The sequence below is a fragment of the Podarcis vaucheri genome, assembly GCF_965113315.1.
Source record: "Podarcis vaucheri genome assembly, chromosome: 17".
Classification (NCBI taxonomy): Eukaryota; Metazoa; Chordata; class Lepidosauria; order Squamata; family Lacertidae; genus Podarcis; species Podarcis vaucheri.
Genome location: NC_138755.1, coordinates 27,379,998 through 27,403,697, shown reverse-complemented (window position 1 = coordinate 27,403,697; position 23,700 = coordinate 27,379,998). Strand labels below are relative to the sequence as shown.

The 23,700-nt window shown below is 44.2% G+C and overlaps 1 protein-coding gene and 1 long non-coding RNA gene across 2 annotated transcripts in view; both read right to left on the bottom strand.

Annotated features, from left to right (window-relative positions):
- The window catches only part of LOC309522205, a 218,734-nt gene that overhangs the window by 178,450 nt on the left and 16,584 nt on the right, over positions 1 to 23,700 (bottom strand). The gene's annotated exons all lie outside the window — the stretch shown is intronic.
- HSDL2 (hydroxysteroid dehydrogenase like 2) lies at positions 276 to 23,337 on the bottom strand. Its single transcript, XM_082205028.1, has 11 exons — positions 23,141 to 23,337; positions 18,280 to 18,443; positions 17,824 to 17,922; positions 17,100 to 17,214; positions 10,974 to 11,077; positions 7,515 to 7,613; positions 6,478 to 6,672; positions 6,072 to 6,143; positions 4,033 to 4,254; positions 2,984 to 3,112; positions 276 to 1,500 (listed from the first exon to the last, which is right to left on the bottom strand). Exons 1-11 carry the CDS (start codon positions 23,155 to 23,157, stop codon positions 1,388 to 1,390), a joined length of 1,329 nt encoding a protein of 442 aa, XP_082061154.1. The 5' UTR covers positions 23,158 to 23,337; the 3' UTR covers positions 276 to 1,387.

Sequence of the window (23,700 nt, the reverse complement as noted above, 5' to 3'; positions counted from 1 at the left end):
GGTCTTGTTAGATAGTAAAACTCATGTTAAATTGCTGTTTTAGGGGTTGTTTTTAAAAGTCTGGAATGGATTAATCCATTTCAAATTACTTTCTATGGGAAAGCGAGCCTTGGTTTTGGAACGCCTTGGTTTTGGAACAGACTTCCAGAATGGATTAAGTTTGAGAAGCAAGGTACTTTTCCACACAAACACACCCCACCCACCCAAGTGTCAGGAAACATTTTTGTTTTGTTTTTGCACAATACATAGTATGAGAACTTGTAAGCAAAACAGACTTGCCACACAAAAAGATACATTTTATTTCAATTCTCTCTCTAAATACAGTTTGGCAGGATCAGTTTTTCACAGGAGCAAATGTATTAAAAAATATTTCATTCCAAAATACTACTCTCTGAGGTAATATTATAGGCACTTTCGAGTAGACATAGTTAGGAATCTGTTGCAAGGCACATATATCTGCCCCCTTTTAAAAAATAAAAATCTTTGATCACTGATCTCCGTCTAAAAATTCTAAGGAAAAAGTAATTACGTAACTGAAACCCAAATCTTTTTTTAAAAAATAACATTAAAAATAAACCATATAAATCAAAATGTCAGTACTGACAAAGAAAAAAACAGACGTGTATTTGAGGTACCGTATTTTTCCGTGTATAAGACTAGGTTTTCCCCCTAAAAAATAATGTCAAAAATTAGGCAGAGACTTATACGTGGGGCCATCTCCCCCCATTTTCTTAAATCTAAGTCCCCCAAAATAGGGGGCATCTTATACATGGGGCCATCTTATAAATGGAAAAATATGGTAATTTAATGGGCAATTCTAGCCTGGTGTCCTCTGCTTAAGTCAATGAGCTTTCATACCAAATGATTCTATGGGCTATTCTTTGGGTTTCAAAAAGTAACAGGATGTAGGGTCAAGTTTTCCTTTTGGGGAATGAAGGCCTAACTCATAGGCACCCCAAATCAGTGCAATTTACTTGTTGTATTCACTGGTGCATGGGTTTTAAGGGAACCCAACCCTTGGAAAGTTTGGAACATGGATACCTCAGAAAAGGAAAATGCCAACATGATCTAAGCCAATATGGGGGTTCACAGTGCCACCAAAAGGAGTAAATGTCCTTCTGCAAATTTATGGTGAATTGATTCTTTGAAAAAAGACATGCTCCATGCTAATCTAGATGCACTTCTTACGAAATACATCTCACTTTAATCACTAGGATTTTCATTCCAAGTAAACGAAGTTAAAAATTGGTGCAGTTATTCCTACAAAACGTCATATATTCAGGAAGTTATAGATTGAGAGTATTTTAAACAAGAGCAAGGATTAGTTATCTTGAAACAGCAAGGTAACTGAATATTTATTGAAAGTTCAACGTGACACCATAAACCGTCACAGTTTGGCATTAAACTGACCCATCAGTCTTTCCAACTTGATTGCTAAGGCCATATCACCCTTGATTGCCAGCTTTCCAGACATGAAAGCAAGGGTTGGCTTAAGTTTGCCTGAAAAGAGAAAAAAAATGGTTTAAAGAACCACAAAAGAGTTGCAAATTGCAGTGCTTCTGTCATGTTTTTCATTTAAGCAACCTTTCTACTTTAAGACCAACAATGACATGGATAGCTTTAAATGTGATGCTGCCACCTCCTGTTTTCATAAAAAAAGTACAGCATTATAGGTAACTTATTTAAGGCATGATATGTTTGCAATTGCGCACAGCGCTGAACCCGGAAGTGACCCAGAAATGTCATAACGATGTCACTGAAATGTTTTAATAAAGTTTTGTTTTTTAAAAAGGACTATGCTGAAATGGCAAAGTTAACAGCTAAAACAAGAGAACCTAACGATGACTGGTTTGTGGAGGAATGGAAGCCTTTTTCGGACTACTTAAGGAAATGGTACTGTACGATGAATTCACAAGCAGGATTTGAATTATGAGCAACAGAAGAAATGAGAGAATATATTATTGTTGTTATGGTATAAGTGATAGAAGGTAGGGTGCAACAGAAGGAGAGGAATAAAACCACCATGGAAAATGGGGTGGGGAGTAAAACGAAAAGAGAGAGAGAATTATTATATATGTTAAACAGCAGAAAATTTAATAAAAATAATTATTTTTTAAGAAAGACATCACTGAAATGTCACTAAAAGGATGGAATGGGTGGAACAGAGCTTTGTCAATGGGTTTCCAATTTCACGCAAGTGCACAATGACCCAGAACGTAACCCCCGTGCAAACAGGAAGTTGCCTGTATTCTCATTCCAGGTGAGTAACTATAGGGTCACATGTGTGGTGAGGAAGCAAGATCATGCCTGTATGACAGTCACACATTGTCCAACAGGCCCCCCCCCCAAAAAAAGAGGCTCTGCACCCCACCCCCCAAAATCAGGGCTTTCCTGCTTTGACTTGAACCCCCCACTGCCAGTTTTTAGGTAGATCAAGTAGATCACAGTCTTGCCGCTTTCTGTGCCGCATAGACCTCCCCACACCTCATGGATTCTTGTGCACTTTTACATGTGAGGAAGCTCCTGTCAGCTCAGTGAAACTTAGTAAACATGCATTTGATTAAATTGCACCAGCCCTGATGATCTGCATCATCCTACCACTTGCTAACTTTACATGGGGGGAGCAGGTTTGTTGTAAAATGGTGGTGGTGAAATGGTGAAGGACTTGTTGGTATCCCAAATGTGGAATATTTCCACCAACACTCTTCTCTGCTAGCTCACTTCTAACGCTTCCCATAAATGGCATCCTATCTACAAGCAGAAAAGAAGGTGCTGGACATATAGGAGACTTTGCTAGCGGTTTCTTCTCAAAGGGTAGAATAAAGAAACTGGAATGAAATACATAATTCTACACGCTGCTGAAAATTTATCAAATGCAAGCAGCTCTACAAGCAGACACATTTAAGATTAGCAAAAGTCCAATGGAATAGCTGAGCATGAATACATTTGACTAAATGAAAGGACAGTTGTTCCCAATACCTACCTGAAAACATTTTTACGAAGTCAGTGCTGGACATGCTCATAACCACATCAACCTTTCCTGGTGGTTCTCCACTTCCTACAGTGCCACCTTTGTTCTTAAGATCAATATACCATGTTCCTCCTCCTTCACCTAACACAAGAGTAATGCCACATGAAATTAGACACATTCGTTTCTAAGCTGAACAAATGTCAGATAAGCAGCAAAGAGCCAATTAAGTCTTTCCAAGAGTTAATGATCCACTGAAATCAGTAACTGGAAGTCCAGTGATTTCAGTGGGTCTTCCCAGAGTATGACTAATGTTGGATACCACCCTCTGAAGTTTAAAATCAGTTTCATTATAATCTTTTACAGTGGTACCTCCAGTTACAAACTTAATTCATTCCGGAGGTCCATTCTTAACCCGAAACTGTTCTTAACCTGAGGCACGACTTCCACTCGCATCCCAAGGCAAAGTTCACTACCGGAGCATCTACTTCCGGGTTAACAGAGCTCGTTACCCGAAGCATTTGTAAGGAGGACGGTACGTAACCCGAAGTTCCACTGTAATGACATTTCTTTCCCTTAATAACGGCACTATGCTGCCCTATAACTTCCACTGCCAACCCAGCTTATTCTAACCACTAGAGAAAGAGATTGACTGGCACCTTCAAGAACAGTAGCACACCTGGTAGTAAACAAAACTTCTGTCCCATTCATCACAAATGACTTTCGCTCAATTTTGGTGTAATTGCTGTTTCGTTGTAACAACCACATCCTTGTTTTTTATGTAGATGCCCAACCTCTTCTCTGTGTGCCCATGTGAACATTCACAAATAAAACATACCCGTGTGTGTGTTAAGTAGATTGCCATATTTGTCTTTTCAAAATATTTCAGACAGCACCAAGTGTGAATTATTTGAAAACTGCCACCAGTATAAAGGTGTTTTGGCATCTTTTCTGCAAAGTACATGCGGTGGTACTATTGGTATGCCATAGTAGTGCCTTAGCAGTGATCCTAGGCCCGCCCAACATAATTTCAGTAACTCTTAAACAGGTATAAAGATTCTTACCAGATAATTCAAACCGATAAATTCCTTGGGTTGACTTTACAACTTCGTCACTGATCGCACCTTTTATAATTTTAAAAGTTTCTGCTACAGGCCCCCCTGATTTCTCGGCAGCAAAATGCACGTGAAGCTTTCCTCGGTCAGGACCTTCAGGTTTAGTTTTGTCAGGACCTTCATGCTTGGGAAGGTCTTGTTTTTTCCCTTCTCTGAAGGTTGGAGTAGCTCCTGTAGGACCAACATTGACCAATGGAGTCAACAGTTACAATAGTGTGCACTCAGGAACTCATATCAAACAAGGAGAAAAAGGTTGGCGGTCCTGAGAACTAAAGCAGGGAAAATACTGGAGCAAGGAGTCATAGCTCAGAGGTAGGGAACATGTTTTTTATGCAGGTCTCACATTCAGTCCACAGCAAAAATGACCAATCAGAGCCTTTCCCTTGGAGCCTTTCCCAGTGAGCCAGACTGGTGACTGGGAGCGGCTGCCGAGACCATATAACACCAGTCTTGAAAGATCTACATTGGCTCCCAGTATGTTTCCGAGCACAATTCAAAGTCATGGTGCTGACCTTTAAAGCCCTAAACGGCCTCGGTCCAGTATATCTGAAGGAGCGTCTCCACCTCCATCGTTCTACCCGGTCACTGAGGTCCAGCGCCGAGGGCCTTCTGGCGGTTCCCTCACTGCGAGAAGCCAAGTTACAGGGAACCAGGCAGAGGGCCTTCTTGGTAGTAGCGCCCTCCCTGTGGAACGCCCTCCCACCAGATGTCAAAGAGAACAACAACTACCAGACTTTTAGAAGACATCTGAAGGCAGCCCTGTTTAGGGAAGCTTTTAGTGTTTGATGTATTGCAGTATTTTAATATTTATTTGGAAGCCGCCCAGAGTGGCTGGGGAAGCCCAGCCAGATGGCCGTGGTTTAAATAATAAATTATTATTATTATTATTATTACTACTACTACTACTACTACTACTACTATTATGTTTGAATGTGATGGAATTCAAGAGAAGAGACATTTAACATTCACCCGGTGCTATACCAGCTGCACTGGCTCTTGGTGAAGTACAGGATCAGGTTCAAGGTGCTGGTTTTAACCTTTAAAGCCCTATACGGCCTAGGACCCTCGTACCTACGGGACCGCCTCTCCTGGTATGTCCCACGGAGGACCTTACAGTCTTCAAATAAAAACATCTTGCAGATCCCAGGCCACAGGGAGGTTAGGCTGGCCTCAACCAGAGCCAGGGCTTTTTTGGCCGTGGCCCCGATTTGGTGGAATGCTCTGTCACAAGAGACTAGGGCCCTGTGGGACTTGACATCTTTCCACAGGGCCTGCAAGACAGAGCTGTTCCACCAGGCCTTTGGCTGAGGCACAGTCTGACCTCCTCCTTTTGTAAGCCTCACAGAACTCTAGCCCAATGGTTGCCATTAATTTGACTCTGAATTGATTTTAGAATGAATAGATTTTAGAATGTATTTCAATTAAATGATTATGATTTTATGTAAACTGTGTTATTTTTTACTGTTGTTAGCCGCTCTGAGCCTGGCTTCGGCTGGGGAGGGTGGGATATAAATAAAATTTTATTATTTATTATTATTATTATATTTCCATAATCACAGAGAATGTTAGATAAGTAAGTTTGGAAATCATTGTCTAGTTAAATATGACCTCCCAGCCTCTTTGTAGGGCTGTTATGTGCCTTGGAATTAAAACAAACAAACAAACAAACAAACAAACAGAAAAGTCTACTGGGAAAGGGGAACATTTGCAAACTTGAAATGAAAGAAAACTGTTATAAAAGTATGGATTAAATTGGCATCTATATTTTTTATGTAGAGTTGTTGCTGCAATTCTCGTTACACAATATGAGTGAAATATACAACACCTGAGATTCGTGAAGCCCTGTCAATTACTTCTGTTCTATTTGCTTGGCACGGAAAGGTCTGCAGCCAGGAAAACTGTTCAGGTGGAGCGTAAGAGGCTTAGTTCTGACCTCCGATTTTGGGCCCAACAACATCTGGATGGGGCGGAGGCAATTATGTGCTTACCTTGTGCTTCCATTTTCATTGCTAGTGTTTCGGGATCCACATCTAAAAAGAAGTCTGGTAGCAGAGGATGACCTAAAAATAGAGTGAAACAATAAATGAAAAAGTCCGTATTTTGTATAGCAGAATAACGCTATGCAGTTAAATAGATGTAAATGAAAGGCTGAGGGCATATCCACATCTTAGCTATTGGTGTTTCCTAGTACAACTGAAGCACAAACATGAAGACAGACTTAGGACTTTACATTATACGTAAGATACCAGAGTACACTTATTGTGTCATAAATGGGACATCTGGGAAGACTTAATACATTCATGGTATTGCAAGCAAAAAATAGATGGATTACGGCTATATATTTGTAGTCCGGCAAATACGAATGCAATATGCAAGAAAATAAATCTAGATTACCTGGGGCAACCGCATATACATCAAAATTCTGAATTCCTTCTTCTCTCAATAAAGTTTCATCAATGACGAAGTTTCCGGTGAAAGTTTTGGGCTTTGTTAAAATGCAGTATGCAGCATCTGCAAGTATATCTGTTTTCCTGCACTGTTTCTCTACACCAGCTCCTCCCAGCATATCCATTGCAGAGGTATATATAGCTAAAGACACACACACAGGAGAGAAGGGATAAGTTAGCAATTATTTTACTGCATCATGCAAGGGGTGAACTAGATGGCCTATACGGACCCTTCCAAGGGTATGGTTCTAGACCAGGGGTTGGCAACCTGAGGCCCATGGGCCAGAAGAGGCCCATGGAGGCTGTTTAACCTGCCCACAAGCCACCCTCAAACTGAGCCACCCGCTGATCTATAGCACTGTCTGCCAACAACCTTTAGATCAGGGGTCAGCAAACTTTTTCAGCAGGGGGCCGGTCCACTGTCCCTCAGACCTTGTGGGGGGCCGGACTATATTTTGAAGAAAAAAATATGAACAAATTCCTATGCCCCACAAATAACCCAGAGATGCATTTAAAATAAAAGGACACATTCTACTCATGTAAAAACATGCTGATTCCCAGACTGTCTGTGGGCCGGATTTAGAAGGCGATTGGGCCGGATCTGGCCTCCGGGCCTTAGTTTGCCTACCCATGCTTTAGATATCTGAGGTGGTGGAAGGATCGGTAAAGATTTAAAGTTTATAAAATCTTGAAGTCTAGCCATTGCAGATAATGGGCCAGAAATGTTTAATATTCCATGGAACCGTCACATTCTCTCTCTCTGACCTTGTTCACACATAACGCTAAGCCAAACAACTACTTAACAAGAACCAGCAAGTGTTCAGGTACAGAGAGCCAATATTGTCGAAGTCTCGAATATTGAAGGGAAACTGTATATACACTTTAAACAAATGCAAGACATCATATTCTCTGAACACATTGAAACAAGAGTTAAGCTCAGTGAACCCATCAAAAACATTATATATTTTTAAAAGATATATAAACCTGTTTGAGGCCATAATGCGTTGACTGCAACTTCTCCTCTAAATTCTTCTGCCATTCCCAGCACGCACATGGACATTCCGTATTTAGAAATTGTGTAAGCTAGAATAAGATGGAAAACTAGATTTAGACATCAAAAATGTTTCCTCCTATATGCAGTACAAATTGTTCATATTTCAGCAGAAAACTCTTATAGCTGCATAGAGGATTGCCAAGAAAGAGACAAGCATTTGGTTGGCTGTTAGGGGAAACAGAATGCTGATGTAGAGCAAAGTTTCCATTATGTTCTTATCTAAATCACGGTTGTTTTTTCCCAAACAGTTTCACAATCTGAATGTTGTAAGCAGATCAATTATCTCATAGTCTGACTATGCATTGTGTGAAAAGGACAATGGGACACCTTACATCAAAGAACATCACGGAACCCTGGTTTTGTAAGTAGTGTTAGAGGATTGTCGCTAATATCTGGGCTTGATGTACAACGAGGGATAAGGGGCTGTAGCTTAGCAGAATAGCACATTTTTCGCATGCAGAAGGCTCTTATTTAAAAGGATCAGGCAGCAGGTTGTTATAAGAATGTTAAGGTCTCAAATACAGAATAAATATTCATAAATGCACACATATCTAAATATATGAACCATGTGTCTGAAATAGTATGGCTATAGAGCAATCCTGGAGCCATTTTGACTCTTCCCAATGACCTCAAATATTCCTCTGCAGTAAGGGAGGCAAATGGGGAAAGTCTTCTCACTGACTTTTTGCTTGCAAATCCTGTCTTCAGGGCATTTTTGTGTATGAATAGGATGATCCTGTGACCTGGATTCAGGAACTGTATTAACCATCACAAAAGAATGGCCAGACTGCTCAGGTAATGCAATCAGTGACCATTATCCTGGCAGACAGGATTTCTGCTGTAGGCCGCCTCCTCTGCTGTAGACCACCTCCTTCTGTGATATATATATGATGTTTTAGGAGGGTGGGCAATTTCAAAAGTCTATATAAGGGCTTGCACACCATTGTTCAGAGTTCTCCTCCCTCCTGCGTGTGGTGAGTGGGGACCCTGTTACAACAGTTAAAGTCCTTTAATAAAGATCAGGCATATGAGCCAAGCCGCTTTGCTTCTCAATATACTGTGGTTGGCCTCTGTTTTCTTCTACCAATAGGGAACCCATTTAAGGACTCTATATGGGCTTCGGAATATCCCATAAGGCAGTGTTTCCCAAACGTTTTTGGGCAACGGCACACCTGTGTACTGAAAAAAAATCTCGCGGCACACCACCATTAAAGCCCCGCCCCGTGACGTCAGCGCGCAGCGTCACGCCGGGAGGGACGCACAAAAGTGAAAGTTTTTTCCCTCCCCCTTGCCGGGGAACCTCCAAGCTTTGGGCAGGCAGGCAGGCAGAGCTGGGAAGGGGGTTTCCAGGGGACACGGCAGCTCCTCGAAAGGCTTCTCTCAGCTGCGCTCAATCCTCCTCGGAGAGGATTTCCCCTCCGGTCCCATGCCTTCGTTTGGGGCATCGCTCCGGCTGCTCCCTCTCCCGCCGCGCAGGAGCGATGCCTCTCTCTGGCTCTCCCTCCGCGCAGGCTGAGGGAGGGAGGGAGGTGCGCGTGTGACCCGTCTCTGCTGGGAGACCAAACCCAGCGAGGCAGAGTCGCGCGGAGGCGCCCAGGCAGCGCTGCCGGCTGCGAGGAGGAGCGCCAGGCAGCAGCAGGAGGCGCGGCCTCTCCTCGCCGCTGCCGCCCCGCCTCTCGCCGCCCGACTCGCCCGCCTCCCTCCAGGCATCTCGCGGCACACGAGGCAACGTCTCACGGCACACTCGTGTGCCGCGGAACACCGGTTGGGAAACACTGCCATAAGGGAAAGGGAGCCGTTTTTTTCTTATAATGGTAGAAGGGAAAGATTATCTGCCCAAGATCTAGGGAAGCTGCCGCCAGTTAAAGCTGACATTACTAGGTGAAATGGACAAATAAGTCAGATAGCTTCCTTTGTCTCCCTCACCCCAATAAGAATCTCTTTCCTACCTATGTATTTAATGCATGATCCCTCCTCCCCCCCACCCCCCCCTTATCTCACATTTCGGCCTCTTTTCATGTATTGATAACAACAGCCCTCCTATAGTGAAGGAGCTGAGAAACTGCTTTCTGAAGTGGCTTAAATCAGATTAAAATTTAAAAATAAACACAGGAACCACTTGAGTGCCAAGGGCCACCGGTTGGCCATTCCTGTTGCACATGAGCACCTGATTGAGAAATAAAGCTTGCCCTTGACATCCAGCCATGACCTAGGAATTATTTCTGCGGAATGGCATGCAGTTAATGGGACGCACCTTCTGTGGCACTGCATGCCTTGTGTTTCCCCCTGGGTGGGGGGGGACATGTTTCTCCAGCTCAGTCCAAAAAAGGAATGTAAGGTGTCACTATATTAGAACTGGACGCGGGTGGCACTGTGGGTTAAACCACAGAGCCTAGGACTTGCCGATCAGAAGGTCGGCGGTTCGAATCCCCGCGACGGAGTGAGCTCCCGTTGTTTGGTCCCTGCTCCTGCCAACCTAGCAGTTCGGAAGCACGTCAAAGTGCAAGTAGATAAATAGGTACCACTCCGGCAGGAAGGTAAACGGTGCTTCCGTGCGCTACTCTGGTTCACCAGAAGCAGCTTAGTCATACTGGCCACATGACCCGGAAGCTGTACGCCGGCTCCCTCGGCCAATGAAGCGAGATGAGCGCCGCAATCCCTGAGTCGGCCAAGACTGGACCTAATGGTCAGGGGTCCCTTTACATTTTTAAGGACTATTTGGGAATTAAGTAGAGAAGCGGCTGATGTGAACACAATGTGCAATGATTTAAAGAATATTTCCCCACAAACTTTCAGGATGCAAGTACAGTGTTACCTTGGTTCTCAAACGCCTTGGCACTCAAACGCCTTGGAACCCAAACACTGCAAACTCGGAAGTAAGCGTTCTGGTTTGCGAACCTTTTTCGGAAGCTGAACATGCTCCGTTTTGAGTGCCACACTTTTGTTTTGAGTGTTACACTCAGGTCTGTCTGTTTTTGCTATTTATTTTGCATTTCTGCGGCTTTCTTGTTTTGTTTTTGTGGCTGTGTGGAACCCAGTTCAACTACTGATTGATTCATTGATTGATTGTGTGACTGTAGTACATTGTTTATTGCTTTCATTTTATGGATCAATGGTCTCGTTGGATAGTAAAATTCATGTTAAATTGCTGTTTTAGGGGTTGTTTTTAAAAGTCTGGAACGGATTAATCCGTTTTGCATTACTTTCTATGGGAAAGCGCACCTTGGTTTTGGAATGCTTTGGTTTTGGAATGGATGTACAGAATGGATTAAGTTTGAGAACCAAGGTACCATTGTAGAGGAAAAGCAGGGGTAGAAGAGAGACAGCCTTTACACTTCGTTGCGTTTGGAAGAATTTCACTATAAATGAGCATTTAAAATTATACTTACCACAGTGATTTTTGAACCAGATAGGGTTTAGGTTAATTGGTGGGCTGATATTGAGGATATGGCCAATCTTACTCTTCTTCAAATAAGGGAGGCATATTTTAGATCTGGAGAAGCAAATAAACACAAGGGAATAGAGTCAGATTTGCTTGTACTTATATCATGAGTACTTATATCTGGTCAGATTTTGGTTTTCATGTGTGTTTCTCTCACTCTCTCTCACACACACACACACACACACACAACTGGCCCTTTCATATACAGTCTGGGACTTACAGAAGGCATAATTTTTTATTATGTTTCCATCCCACTTATGAGTTAAATTAAATTAATAAATAATAAATAAAACACCCAGAAGTCAATCACTATGAAGGTTATTAGTAAGAGAGGTGGGTGTGTTTAAACTCTCTGCTATTAAACCCAATGGGATTTCAAAAGGGCATAACTTTGGGCTCAATAATTCTCTTTAGAAATAATGGTTTTTTTAAAAAAAAAAAGGAATGTAAAAAGCGGGGGTGTGGAAGCGTCATACACATTTCTGAGCCATGTACCAAGATAAAGTATCTGGCTGCAACCCAGTTAATGGCTAAATTCTGTTTGACTTCTGAGGTACGACTGTATATGAGTGTCATGCTGTCTGATTGCTCCAGCTTCATTTTTCGCTTGGTGAGAACAAGATCAACAAACCAGGAAGCCTCAGCCTCATGCTACATCCAAACCAGCGATTGTGGTTTATTGTGCCCCAACAATGCAAACGTGATCACTACCCAACTTGAAGCCATGGTTTGCCATCGGTTTGCTGATTGTGACTTCTTAGAGAGCAACCAGCCACAATCTCTGGTTCAGACTTTATGCAAAGCCGCAGTTTCTTGCTTTGTTTACTTCACTTCCACCTGCAGAGCTGCAAAGCAGAAGTAGCCAGGCAGCGAACATCAAAGCATGTTGCTCATTCCAGATAAACCACAAAAAGCTGGAAGTCCTGGCTTATTCTGTGCAAATGCAGCCACAATCAAAACAGTATCAAATTACTCTCTTTGGAAAGGCACTTCTCTCAATAACTCAAATAGCTATTTTCCTCATTTAACGTATTGCAGAATTAAGAGCAACCCCCCCCCCCCAAGATATTCCCCATGAATGAGAATTGGAACTATCAAAACTGCCTGCAGGTATTGGTCAGAGATAATGCTACTAAGCAAATAATATATGGAGAAAAATGTCTCTCCCACCAAGAAACCAGTGGACCCAATACATCTGAAGCATATCATCAAAACATTCCTCTACATGTTATACTGTCAAAGGCATTTGCTTTCCTGGAGAATTTTGAATCAAGTTCTCTTTTAAAGAAATACATGTTTACAGCTATAAAGGCACATTTTAATGAAACGTAATTAAAAAGCTGAGCAGGGTTAGTAAAAGATATCCCCTCAGCTTCTAGGCTTTCTAGTCAACCAATGAATTTAAGCCATGAGTGATCTTAATAATTAAAGGTGTCAAGGCACAGCTCTAGGGCAAGAGTAATAAGACGCAAGAGTTTGCTGAGGACTGCTTCAATGGAATGTTTCAAAGTTGAGAAGGCTCTGTTTTCTGAGCAAATTCTCACAAAAGGAATACTGAAAATCATGGATCAAGTTCTCCATTTAGCATGTCAGTCTTGGGTGCCAGTTAAAACTGCCAGATATAGCCTCATGAAACAAACTGTGTCCACATGGCTACATTTCCCCACAACATTTCCCCTTCTCAGTAATTTCAATTTCATTAGGGTGGAAATGCTTTTTATCTCTGCAGATGGCAGAACAAACAAAAGTAGTTCTATAGGAGCTACAGGAATGCCTTTACGGACAACCCTTAGGCAAGTATTTTCAAGTTCATAAATGCTGTTGAGCCAGCAGCACACTGCAGAAGCAGTGATAATGATGAAATGTATTTAGAAACCAATATAAAATTAATAAAACAGAATTAAAAATGTCAGAGATCAGAAATGAACAGGAGGCACTGAACACTCGACAGAACAAAATGGCTGTTGCGCACTTAGCTTCTCTGCGCAAGGGATTCAGGCAGGTGGGTGGCCACACCCATCTTTCAATCATGTGACAACGTAATTGCATTGTGTGACTGCCAAGTGGGTGCCCCACCCACCTGCCAAATTGGCCTTGCAACGTCAATCCTGATAAGCATCTAGCCTAGGAAGCCAAAAGGGGTTCTCTATCCCTGGTTCAGGAAGAATAACCTGGAAGTAGACCAAGCGCCAAGGGGACGTGGGTGGCGCTGTGGGTAAAAGCCTCAGGCGCCTAGGGCTTGCCGATCGAAAGGTCGGCGGTTCGAATCCCCGCGGCGGGGTGCGCTCCCGCTGCTCGGTCCCAGCGCCTGCCAACCTAGCAGTTCGAAAGCACCCCCGGGTGCAAGTAGATAAATAGGTACCGCTTACTGGCGGGAAGGTAAACGGCGTTCCGTGTGCTGCGCTGGCTCGCCAGATGCAGCTTTGTCACGCTGGCCACGTGACCCGGAAGTGTCTCCGGACAGCGCTGGCCCCCGGCCTATAGATGTGAGATGGGCGCACAAACCCCAGAGTCTGTCAAGACTGGCCCGTTCGGGCAGGGGTACCTTTACCTTTACCTTAGACCAAGCGCCACAACAGAGGCCTTGGGACAAGAAGGCTGTTCCCTCTAAAATGTTTAGATGTCCTCATATGAGATTTTACCCGTTGTTCCCTCTCACTGTCAATAATGCCAGGCAGTAGCAGTATAATCTCCATTAACGTCCAAGGGCTAAAAAGAATAGAGACACAGCTTCCTAACCCCTTTACCCAGGGACAGTCAATGTGGCGGCCTCCAGATGTTCTGGACTACAGCTCCCATCATCCCCAACCATGCGCCATGCTGGCTGCGGCTGATGGGATTTGTATTAGAGTACAGCACCTGGAGAGCAGTATGTTGGCTACCTGTGCCTTTCCTCTTCTGCAATAACAAAACTGGCAGCCCAACCTGATGCTGCAGAAAAGAGCACCTTTTTCAGTAGCAGCACCCCAGAGCTTGTGCAAGGAGGAGGGGGAACGTTGCTGCTTGCCCCAGTTCATTTGGACTTGGTCACAGTGATAAGACTGTTAGGATACTGATGTTCTGTTTCACCTTAAAACAGATGTATGGATTGTTGTATGTCCCATGTCTGTTTACACTCCAACACAGCTTGCTGGGAACTTCTGTTTGCGTGTATAGCTATTGCTTTGACTGCTTGCTCTTGGACATGAAAGGGAGAAGACATGTTTTTTCCTTTGTCCTGATATACGCTGAATAAACTGCCTGTAAATATGCTCTCACGGCTGTCTCTTGCCACTTCTGTCTGCGCAGTGTTATTTACTCTGCTGATTAGTGCGTGCTCCAGCTTCTGAAGCTGCAGGTTGCTGTTTCATGCTGAGCCAAGGACAGGAGATCGCTAGGCTACCGGCTGGTGGGCTGGAGCCAGCTGGGGGCTTGCAAATTGGCCCCGTTCCCTTGGAAGCATCCCAACAAAGACAACTACGATCAGGAGTAAAGGAGACACACAGAGAGAGCAGCAAGGACACTGGGAGGGTAAATAAGTGTAAGGTGGGGCTCACCAGAACAGTATTAAATATCTAGTTGGATCTGAAGCGGACGCTAATTATACAACTAGCAAAACCGTCATCATCGTGACAGATGGGTGTCTGTGGAGGAAGGTCTTGCAATGGTGCAAAATTAATAATAATAATAATAATGATGATGATGATGATGATGTGCAAATGCACACACTGTTCCCCTCTGTTAGGGCCTTCTCATTGTGCAGGGCTCTGCTCACTGCAGTTATGTCTCCAACTGAGCACTTTGTCATTTCTCCCTGGGAAGAAAAGTAACCATCCATGGTTGTTTTTTTTTAATGCAAGACAGTATACAAGAAGGTACTTGGGGACACTCTGTGCTAGTGACTAGTAGTCATTGCCCCTGGCGACCCCAGCTATTGAGAAGCCAGTCTGATCCTATCTGCACAGCTGCCACCAGGGTTCTGCTTCTTAGCCACTGTGGAGTGTGACAAGACTGTTGAGAACTTGCATATGAAAGAGCATTTAAATTGAGGGGGTGGGACAAAGACACCAACTGCTCTTATATCCACTATGGCAGCACTCTTTGAATACCCTTTTCCTCCTCTCTTACCTGCTAACGCGCAAACATTCTGAGCTCGGCAAAACGAAAGAAAAAGAGGAACATTTTACGGTGCCAAATTGTGTCTGCCAGCTGAGCATTGCCTAAGAAAGGCCTGTGTTACTGGATATTCGGCAGTTGTCAAAAGAAAGCGGGTGGGGCTGCTGAAAGGCTCGACTTGCGCAAGGTCCCCTCTTACTGCACATGCCTCTGTGCTGCTCCCCCTGAGCCAAGGGAACGGCAGCAGGCCTGGGAATGCGTTTTCTGCACAAGCCCAAGTAAAAGAGCAAGGCAGAAGGAAGATCAACAAATGAAGCAAGACAAAGAAGATAAGAAAAATATCCTTGGTACAAGTTAAGTTCTTAAAGCAAAGGATTTAAGACTCTCTAGGGCTGCGATTACCCAATCATGGAGTATGACCTCTGTACTAGAAACTGATAATTTCCACAGTACAGTGGTACCTCGGGTTACATACGCTTCAGGTTACATACGCTTCAGGTTACAGACTCCGCTGACCCAGAAATAGTACCTTGGGTTAAGAACTTTGCTTCAGGATGAGAACAGAAATTGTGCTACGGCGGCGCAGCAGCAGCAGGAGGCCCCATTAGCTAAAGTGGTGCTTCAGGTTAAGAACAGTTTCAGGTCAAGAACGGACCTCTGGAACGAATTAAGCACTTAACCCGAAGTACCACTGTATATCTTTGAAAGTAATCACTGCCTTTTATTTTATTTTTATGTTTTTTTAAATGAAGCAAATTTCTACACTTCATGGTGGGTATGGAAGAGAAAGGAGGGGGGGGGACTAGACCAATTTGTATAGGTAAGGCTTTTTACTCCTAATGTCTCCAAGACCACCAGGTACAGCCGTACCCTGGAAGTCGAACGTCTTGCCAGTCAAACATTTTGGTTCTGGATGTCAGTAACCTGGAAGTGAGTGTTCGGGTTTGCGAATGTTCTTTGGAACCCAAATGTCCGTCAGGTCTTCTGCGGCTTCCGATTGGCTGCTGGAGCTTCCTGCAGCCAATCGGAAGCCGCGCTTTGGTTTCCGAATGTTTTGGAAGTTGAACGGACTTCTGGAACGGATTCCGTTTGACTTCCGAGGTAGCACTGTACTGTTGTTCCTAGTCGCCACATTCTGACTTCTAATTACCCATGCAGAATTTAGCTGGATTCGTTATAAGAATTTAAGGTCTCAAATATATAAAATAAATGTTCATAAATGTACCAGGCAAACATATACATAAATATATAAACCACATGTCTGAAAACAGTTCAGGAAATCAGTCCTGAAACCATTTTGATTCTCCCAAATTGACTTCAAATGTTTCGAAATGGGAAAAACTCCCCATTGTCTCTTTGCTCACAAATCCTGTCTTAAGGGCGTATCTGTGTATGAAAAGGGTGAACCTGTGACCTGGATTCAGGAACTGAGTATTTACCATCACAAAAGAGTAGCCAGGCTGCCCAGGTAAAAACAATCAGTGACCATTATAAGATACCCTGGAAAAACAGGATTTCTGCTATAGACCGCCTTCTTCTGTGATGTATGTATGATGTTTCACGGGGGTGGTCTTAGGCTACAGGGTGGGCAGTTTCAAAAGTCTATATAAGAGCTTGCACACCAATGTTCTGGGTCCCTCCTCCCTTCTGGTTGTGAGCACCCTGTTGCAACAGTTATGGTAATAAAGATCAGGCTTACTAGATGCTTTGCTTCTCAATATTCTCTGGTTGGCCTCTGTTATTTTCTCCTACTGATAGGAAACCTACATAAGTACTCTACACGGACTCTTGGGTACTTCATAAGGGAAAAGGAGCGTTTTTTCTTATAACGATTATCAAATTCAGAATCTCTCTCTCTAAAAGGTCAACAGACTCTAAAGCGTCCAGGATTGTATATTGCCCATAATGTCTCCAGTGAACGAAGAATTACTGAGTATACAGAGCTATTTTTAAAGATGTGTTATCCACAAACACTTACGTGAGGTAGGTTCCTCTTGTGTTGGCACTCATCATTAGGTCCACTTTTTTTGTAGGCGTATCCAGTGTGCCAGTTAAAGAGATAGCACTTGCATTGTTCACAAGAACATCTATCCCTGATTGTTAAAAATAAGACATTTACGCATCATAAAAGTCAACCATTTAAAACAACATGCTAATTATTACACAAGGATTAGCCACTTTGAAGGTTGGGGTTCTAAAAAAATATTCAAGCAGGTATATAAACTTTTACAAAATAAATAATTATTTAACGCAATTGTTTTGTTATTGAATTTAAAAAAGACTTTTAAACTGTGTAATTAGTGATTACTACACTCAACATGGGACGCGGGTGGCACTGTGGTCTAAACCACAGAGCCTAGGGTTTGCCGATCAGAAGGTCGGCGGTTTGAATCCCCGCGACAGGGTGAGCCCCCGTTGTTCGGTCTCAGCTCCTGCCCACCTAGCAGTTCGAAAGCACATCAAAGTGCAAGTAGATAAATAGGTACCGCTCTGGCGGGAAGGTAAACGGCATTTCTGTGAGCTGCTCTGGTTTGCTAGAAGCAGCTTAGTCATGCTGGCCACATGACCCGGAAGCAGCGTACGGACAAACGCCAGCTCCCTCGGCCTATAGCGCGAGATAAGCAGAGTCGTTCACAACTGGACCTAACGGCCAGGGGTACCTTTACCTTTACACTCAACATAAGCTGCAAAATTTAATTTACCTCCAAATTTCTGGACAGCCTGATCCACTGCATCAACAATTTGCTCTTCTTCTCTGACATTGACAATGCATGCTAAAGCCTTTCCTCCAGCTGCTTCAACTACAAAAGAAGGGCATCACTTAAGTCAAAGAATAGCATACACGAACAAAATACAAGAAGACTTCTTTTTTAATATTTTGTTGGAAGCAGTCCAGAGTGGCTGGGGAAAGTCAGATGGGCAGGGTATAAATAATAAATAATTATTATTGTTTTTATTATTGTTGTTGTTGTTAATAATAATAATAATAATAATAATAATAATAATAATATCACTCTCTGCGTGTGAACAGGGCCATGGGTGGGAACTGGCACCGGAAATATCCATGGCAAGGTTAGTTACTGGATGCAGCTCTCAAAGGTTGCAGCAGATGGTGGCACTCAGATCATAATCTATGCACCTCTCTCTTTCAAGCTTACTTTCTTCTGCAGCAGTGTAGATAGTTCCTGGAAGTGTGCGATGCGGCACTCCAGTCTTGGCAGCTATCACAATATTTGCCCCATCCTTGGCTGCCTTCAAGGCTATCGCTTTTCCAATCCCACGGCTTGCACCCGTGATAAAGAGAGTGCATCCTGCCAACCTCCTAAAAATAAATGATAAGACAAACAGTTATCTTTTAACTACTGGGGGTAAATAGAAGAAAATGCAGGATTAGAATCACCTGAAATTGGCAAAGACCTGAAATTCAGTGGAAAACATGCTCTTAAATTCTATTAACTAGAAACCACAAATAACATGACTATAGCTTTATAATTTACCAAGGCTGGATTTAAAGGTAAAGGGACCCCTGACCGTTAGGTCCAGTCGTGGACGACTCTGGGGTTGTGGCAATCATCTCGCTTTATTGGCTGGGGGAGCCGGCGTACAGCTTCCAGGTCATGTGGTCAGCATGACTAAGCCGCTTCTGGTGAACCAGAGCAGTGCACGGAAATGCCGTTCACCTTCCCGCCGGAGCGGTACCTATTTATCTACTTGCACTTTGATGTGCTTCCGAACTGCTAGGTGGGCAGGAGCTGGGACCAAGCAACGGGAGCTCACTCCGTCGTGGGGATTCAAACCGCCGACCTTCTGATCGGCAAGTCCTAGGCTCTGTGGTTTAACCCACAGCGCCACCCGCGTCCTAGGCTGGATCTACACAGCTATAAAAAAAATGCTATGGGGGGGTAAAAAAAACATTCTAAAAGCTCACAATGAAAATTATCACTGACTTTGGATTTCAGCTCTACAGAGCCACCTGGTGACACACTGTTATAACGTTATAAATCGACTAGTGTAGCTGAGTCCCCAGTGCATTCTGTTTTGCATACATTGACTCAACTTGCATAACTGAGTTTATACAATTTGTTTTAACTGCCGCATGGTAAGAAAATGATGACATTGTAGCCCACAAGTCACTTCCAATTTCCAATACTATTCCGATCTTGCCCCTGCTCTGTACTTTATTCAATGCCACAAAGTGCAGGAATGCCTCCAGGTACCTCCTCTTCTGGCAACTGAACTTCATCCCAACTATGGCATCTAAGGCTCACACACAAAGCGATGAAGCTGCCTTAAACCAAGGTAGACCATTGACCCATCAAGGTAAGTCATGTCCCTTCATGAAGATGCCAGGGACTGAAACTTGGATCTTCTGCATACAAAGCATGAGCTCTACCCAGTGGTGGAGGAAGGGGGGTACGGGGGTGTGGTCCGTCCCGGGTGTCATCACTGAGGGGGGAGTGACAAAATGAGTTCTTTAAAAAATGGGCTCATGGAACTTTTTAGGAGTGACGTGGTGGCTTAGGCCTGCAGGTTCCATGCTACCTGAAACAGAAGTGTGGGACTTGCGTCCGCCTACTGCCTCTCCCTCAGCAGCCCTACAGCTGAGCGGGAGACATTGGAGAAGCTCCAAACGTCATTGCCCCACGGATTGCCCCACCCCCCGGCTGCAGGACACCCCCCACACCAGGCACCCGAGCAGCTAGCTACTCTACCACTGCGCCATTGTCGCCTTCAGACAAGTAGATTGCCTATGGTTGCCTGACCCACATGTGAAATGAAGCAAACTTTCTATTATTATTATTATTATTCACAAATCAGAAAACACGTACTTCTTTCGGCTCCTGGAAATAACAACCGAATCATGAATGAAAGATGAAAAGAAAGCTGCAACCCTAAGCATGATCACTTGAAAGCGAACTCCATCAAAACCAGCTGGATTTATTTCAGAGAACATATACTTGGGATGAGAGCATTAACATGAAACATTATCGCTGTCTCAGATATCTAATGTGCGGCAAAGCTCACACTGCAAAGGTGTATTTTGTCCCTTCTGTGCAATCTCAATGTTTTTTTCTGGTGCCTCCACTTTGACTCATAGTGTGACGGCATTTGTTCATACCATTCAATGCCTCCCAGACACAATACAAACTGTTTAACACCTCTTTAGAGCAGCAGCTTTGACAATATATAGAGGCAATGGGGTTATTCAATTAGAGTTCTTACCATGTTGGAGTTATTTAATTTCCATTACCTTGGATGCACAGCAATTCATTTCCCCATTTGTCTGAACTTGGGTCTAATTGATTCCAGTGCCCTTTCAGTGAAACCCTCCCATTAACACACACACACAAAATAGGGTGGGAAGTTAAAACACCACAGGACCTCCCACCCTTTTATTACGGGAGAATAAATGTAACACAACATGAGAGAGGGAGGCAATTGACCTTCCAAGTAAGTAATTTTCGTTCTTACGTATTCACTTGACAGAGCAGAACCACACTTCCATTTTTTAAAATTGACAAATGGTCTGAGAAAATTAGTCTCATCGTTACTGCGTGTCTCCAAACTGAAGTAATTTTTTTATCTCTGTTACTGGTATGTAGCAATCCAGAAGCCCCAAAATGGGAGCAGGCAATTAACAGATTTAATTTGCCTGTTGAAATTCTACTGGCAGCTCAGTCTGGATTCTGCAACCATACAGATGACTACAAGCTGCAACACTAGGGCTACAATTTGCAACGTGGACAAAGCAAGCCACAACAGGATTCAACCTGTGTTCCGCACAAAATTCACTCGTAATCTTTATGAGTGCAGATCACTTGAACTGATAACTGCCGCTCTTCTTTGAAAAATAAATCCTATGCAGTGAGCTCTTTCAGTCAATAAGGCCACATACTTTCCAACTGCTCCACCTTCTCGCAATTTTTGCAAGCTGGAATCTTTATAGTCCAAGTGAGGGCAAGACTCCTTATGGCAGGGGTAGCCAAGATGGTGCGCTCCAGATATTGTTGGACACTCATCATCCCTGGCCATTGGGCCATGCTGAGCAGAGCAGATGGGATCTGAAGCCCATCATAATTGGGGGGGAACAGACCAGAATGGGGAATGCTACCGCTGCATTGTTGAATTTTTCACTTGTACCACACACAGCAGTAGGCAAACAGGCTGCAAAGATTAAATTCTGCAAATCTTTTTCTTATGTACCGCATAACACATCTGTAGGATAACTACTGTGAGATCTGAAATAGCTATGTGTCATGTGCTTAGAGCTCTTAAGTAAAATGAGTGCTACACTGGGCTTGTTATACTTCATAAGGAAGCTCACATAGATAAGAGAAAAATCAATTCCTTAATCACAGAATAAGAAGAAGAAGAAGTAGTAGTGGTGCATGGTTCTCAATGAGTTTCAAATAAACTCTTCAAGAAGGGGAAATAAAGTACAGTGGTACCTCTACTTACAAACGCAATCCGTTTTGGGGTGCCGTTCACACCCTGAAAAGTCTGTAAGTAGAGTGCGGGCTACTGCGCATGCGTGAAGTGCGCAGATCACTTCTGCGCATGTGTGAAGCGTGCAGATCGCTTCTGCACGGCCAACCTGGAAGTAAACACTTCTGGGTTTGCCATGTTCGTAACCTGAAAAGCCACAACATGAAGCAAACGTAACACGAGGTATGACTGTAGTTTCTCATAAAAACTGCTTGGGACAATTTTTCTGCAACAGTACACCTAAACAGTGACACTTTACATTGTTGCATGTTACTTAAATGAGATGGTGCAACACAAACTATGCACAATGTTCTAAATACAATTATACCGTAGATTTCTATACCTGTAAATGCATGACAGCACTTGCTGTTTTAGCAATGGCCTCTTTCTTAATCACCCCTAGTATAAGAACACACCTTTCCACCTGCTGTGACACACAGTGGCGTCAACTGTTTGGTGACGCTGCCCACCAAAAACCTCTCTTTTCCGATTCAGGTTCTGACTGCATCAGTATATATGTGAACAAGTGATCTGTTTATTTTTGCCCCATGCACTCCTTTAGATTTAACCAAACCTCATTGGCTGACTTGCTATCCAGTTTGGAGAAGCCACTTCAAACCTCTCCACACTTCTGGAAAATCCACCACTGCGAATAGTACTACTGTATGTCATCTTACTAACATTTGGCTACCTGCACAACTATGAAATGTTTGCATTGCTGTTTGCAGTATAGAAGCAAAGAGGATGGCATGCTGCTGACGAAGGTTAGGCACACATGGTCAGGCACACATTACAGACAGAGGTCACCTACTTGGCTCTGTGTCCTCTTTCTCTTTCCTCCCCAAGAAGAGCAAGGGTAAGCTGCCGCTGGTTTAGCAGTTGTCAAATTTCGAGCCTCTGCCCCCCCCAAAAAAACCATGTCTTTCAACAACGGCTTGACCTGCAAGTCCAGGACCATCTGTTTTGCCCTGTCTCCGACCTGACCAGCCCAGCTGTGGAAATGCCAATTTGGGGTTGCCACCTTTGATCTGGCAAAATACTGGGCAGGGCAGGGCAAGTTGGTGGAGGGTATTATTATTCCCATTTCTGGGAAAGCTCAGTCAGTACAACACTAGACTCTTAATCTCAGGGTTATGGGTTTGAGCTCCACATTGGGCAAAAGATTCCTGCATTGCTAAATGACCCTTGTGCTCCCTTTCCAAACGGTTCTATGAGTCATGACAATCAATTGCCGCCTAACAGGATGGCCCGCTCTAGAATTTGTCGCACACATCCATGAATTTGCGCACCTGTTCAATGCATGACCTTTCACACACATGCATTTGGAGAAGATCCCTAACTTTGCAAAGAGAGAAAAAAGACCTGCAATACAGGACAAAGCTGCTATCAATACAGGACGCAGCATTTTGCATTGAAATAGGGGGCAAAACCAGCATTATACAGGACAGGCTGGGGGGGGGGCGACCCTAACTGGGGGCGACCTACTCGCGGCAGCGCGTGGCGCGACTAGAGCGGGAACCCCTCGCAGCTTACCCTGTGTTGGGCAGCATGGCCGGGTCCGGAGGAGGAGCGGGGGGGGGGCTCCTCTGGGCAGGTGGCAAGTAGCAGAGCCCAGGCCCGGGCGCCTTGGTGCCTCGCACGGCCGCTCAGGGGGCGCAGCGCCTCGCTCGGAACGCTCAGCGGCGGAGCAAAGGGCGCAACAATCAATCGCGCCAGCTCACTCCGCCCCTCCCTTGTTCCGCGCCCGTTCTAGGACGCCTCGAATCCGCTCTCTATGGTCCCCTCTCTCTTCCGCGAGACGGCGAGCCCGACCGGAAGCCCACCCCTTCGCGGCTTCCGGCTCTTGTTCGGCGCTGCCATAGCAACCACGCCACGCTCTTGTTTGCGGCCTGAGGGCTCTGTGTTTGAGTAACAGAGAGAGAGAGAGAGAAATGAATTTCGTTTTTCCTGACCTAGTGACCCGTTAGAGTCGGCGCTCTTGCGCCCCCCTACCCTACCCCACACCCCGCAACCGCCATGGACGGACTCTCCGCGCGCCCCTCCCGCTTCCCTTTCCCTCCGAAATGGAGGCAATGAGAGATTTTACTTTCTTG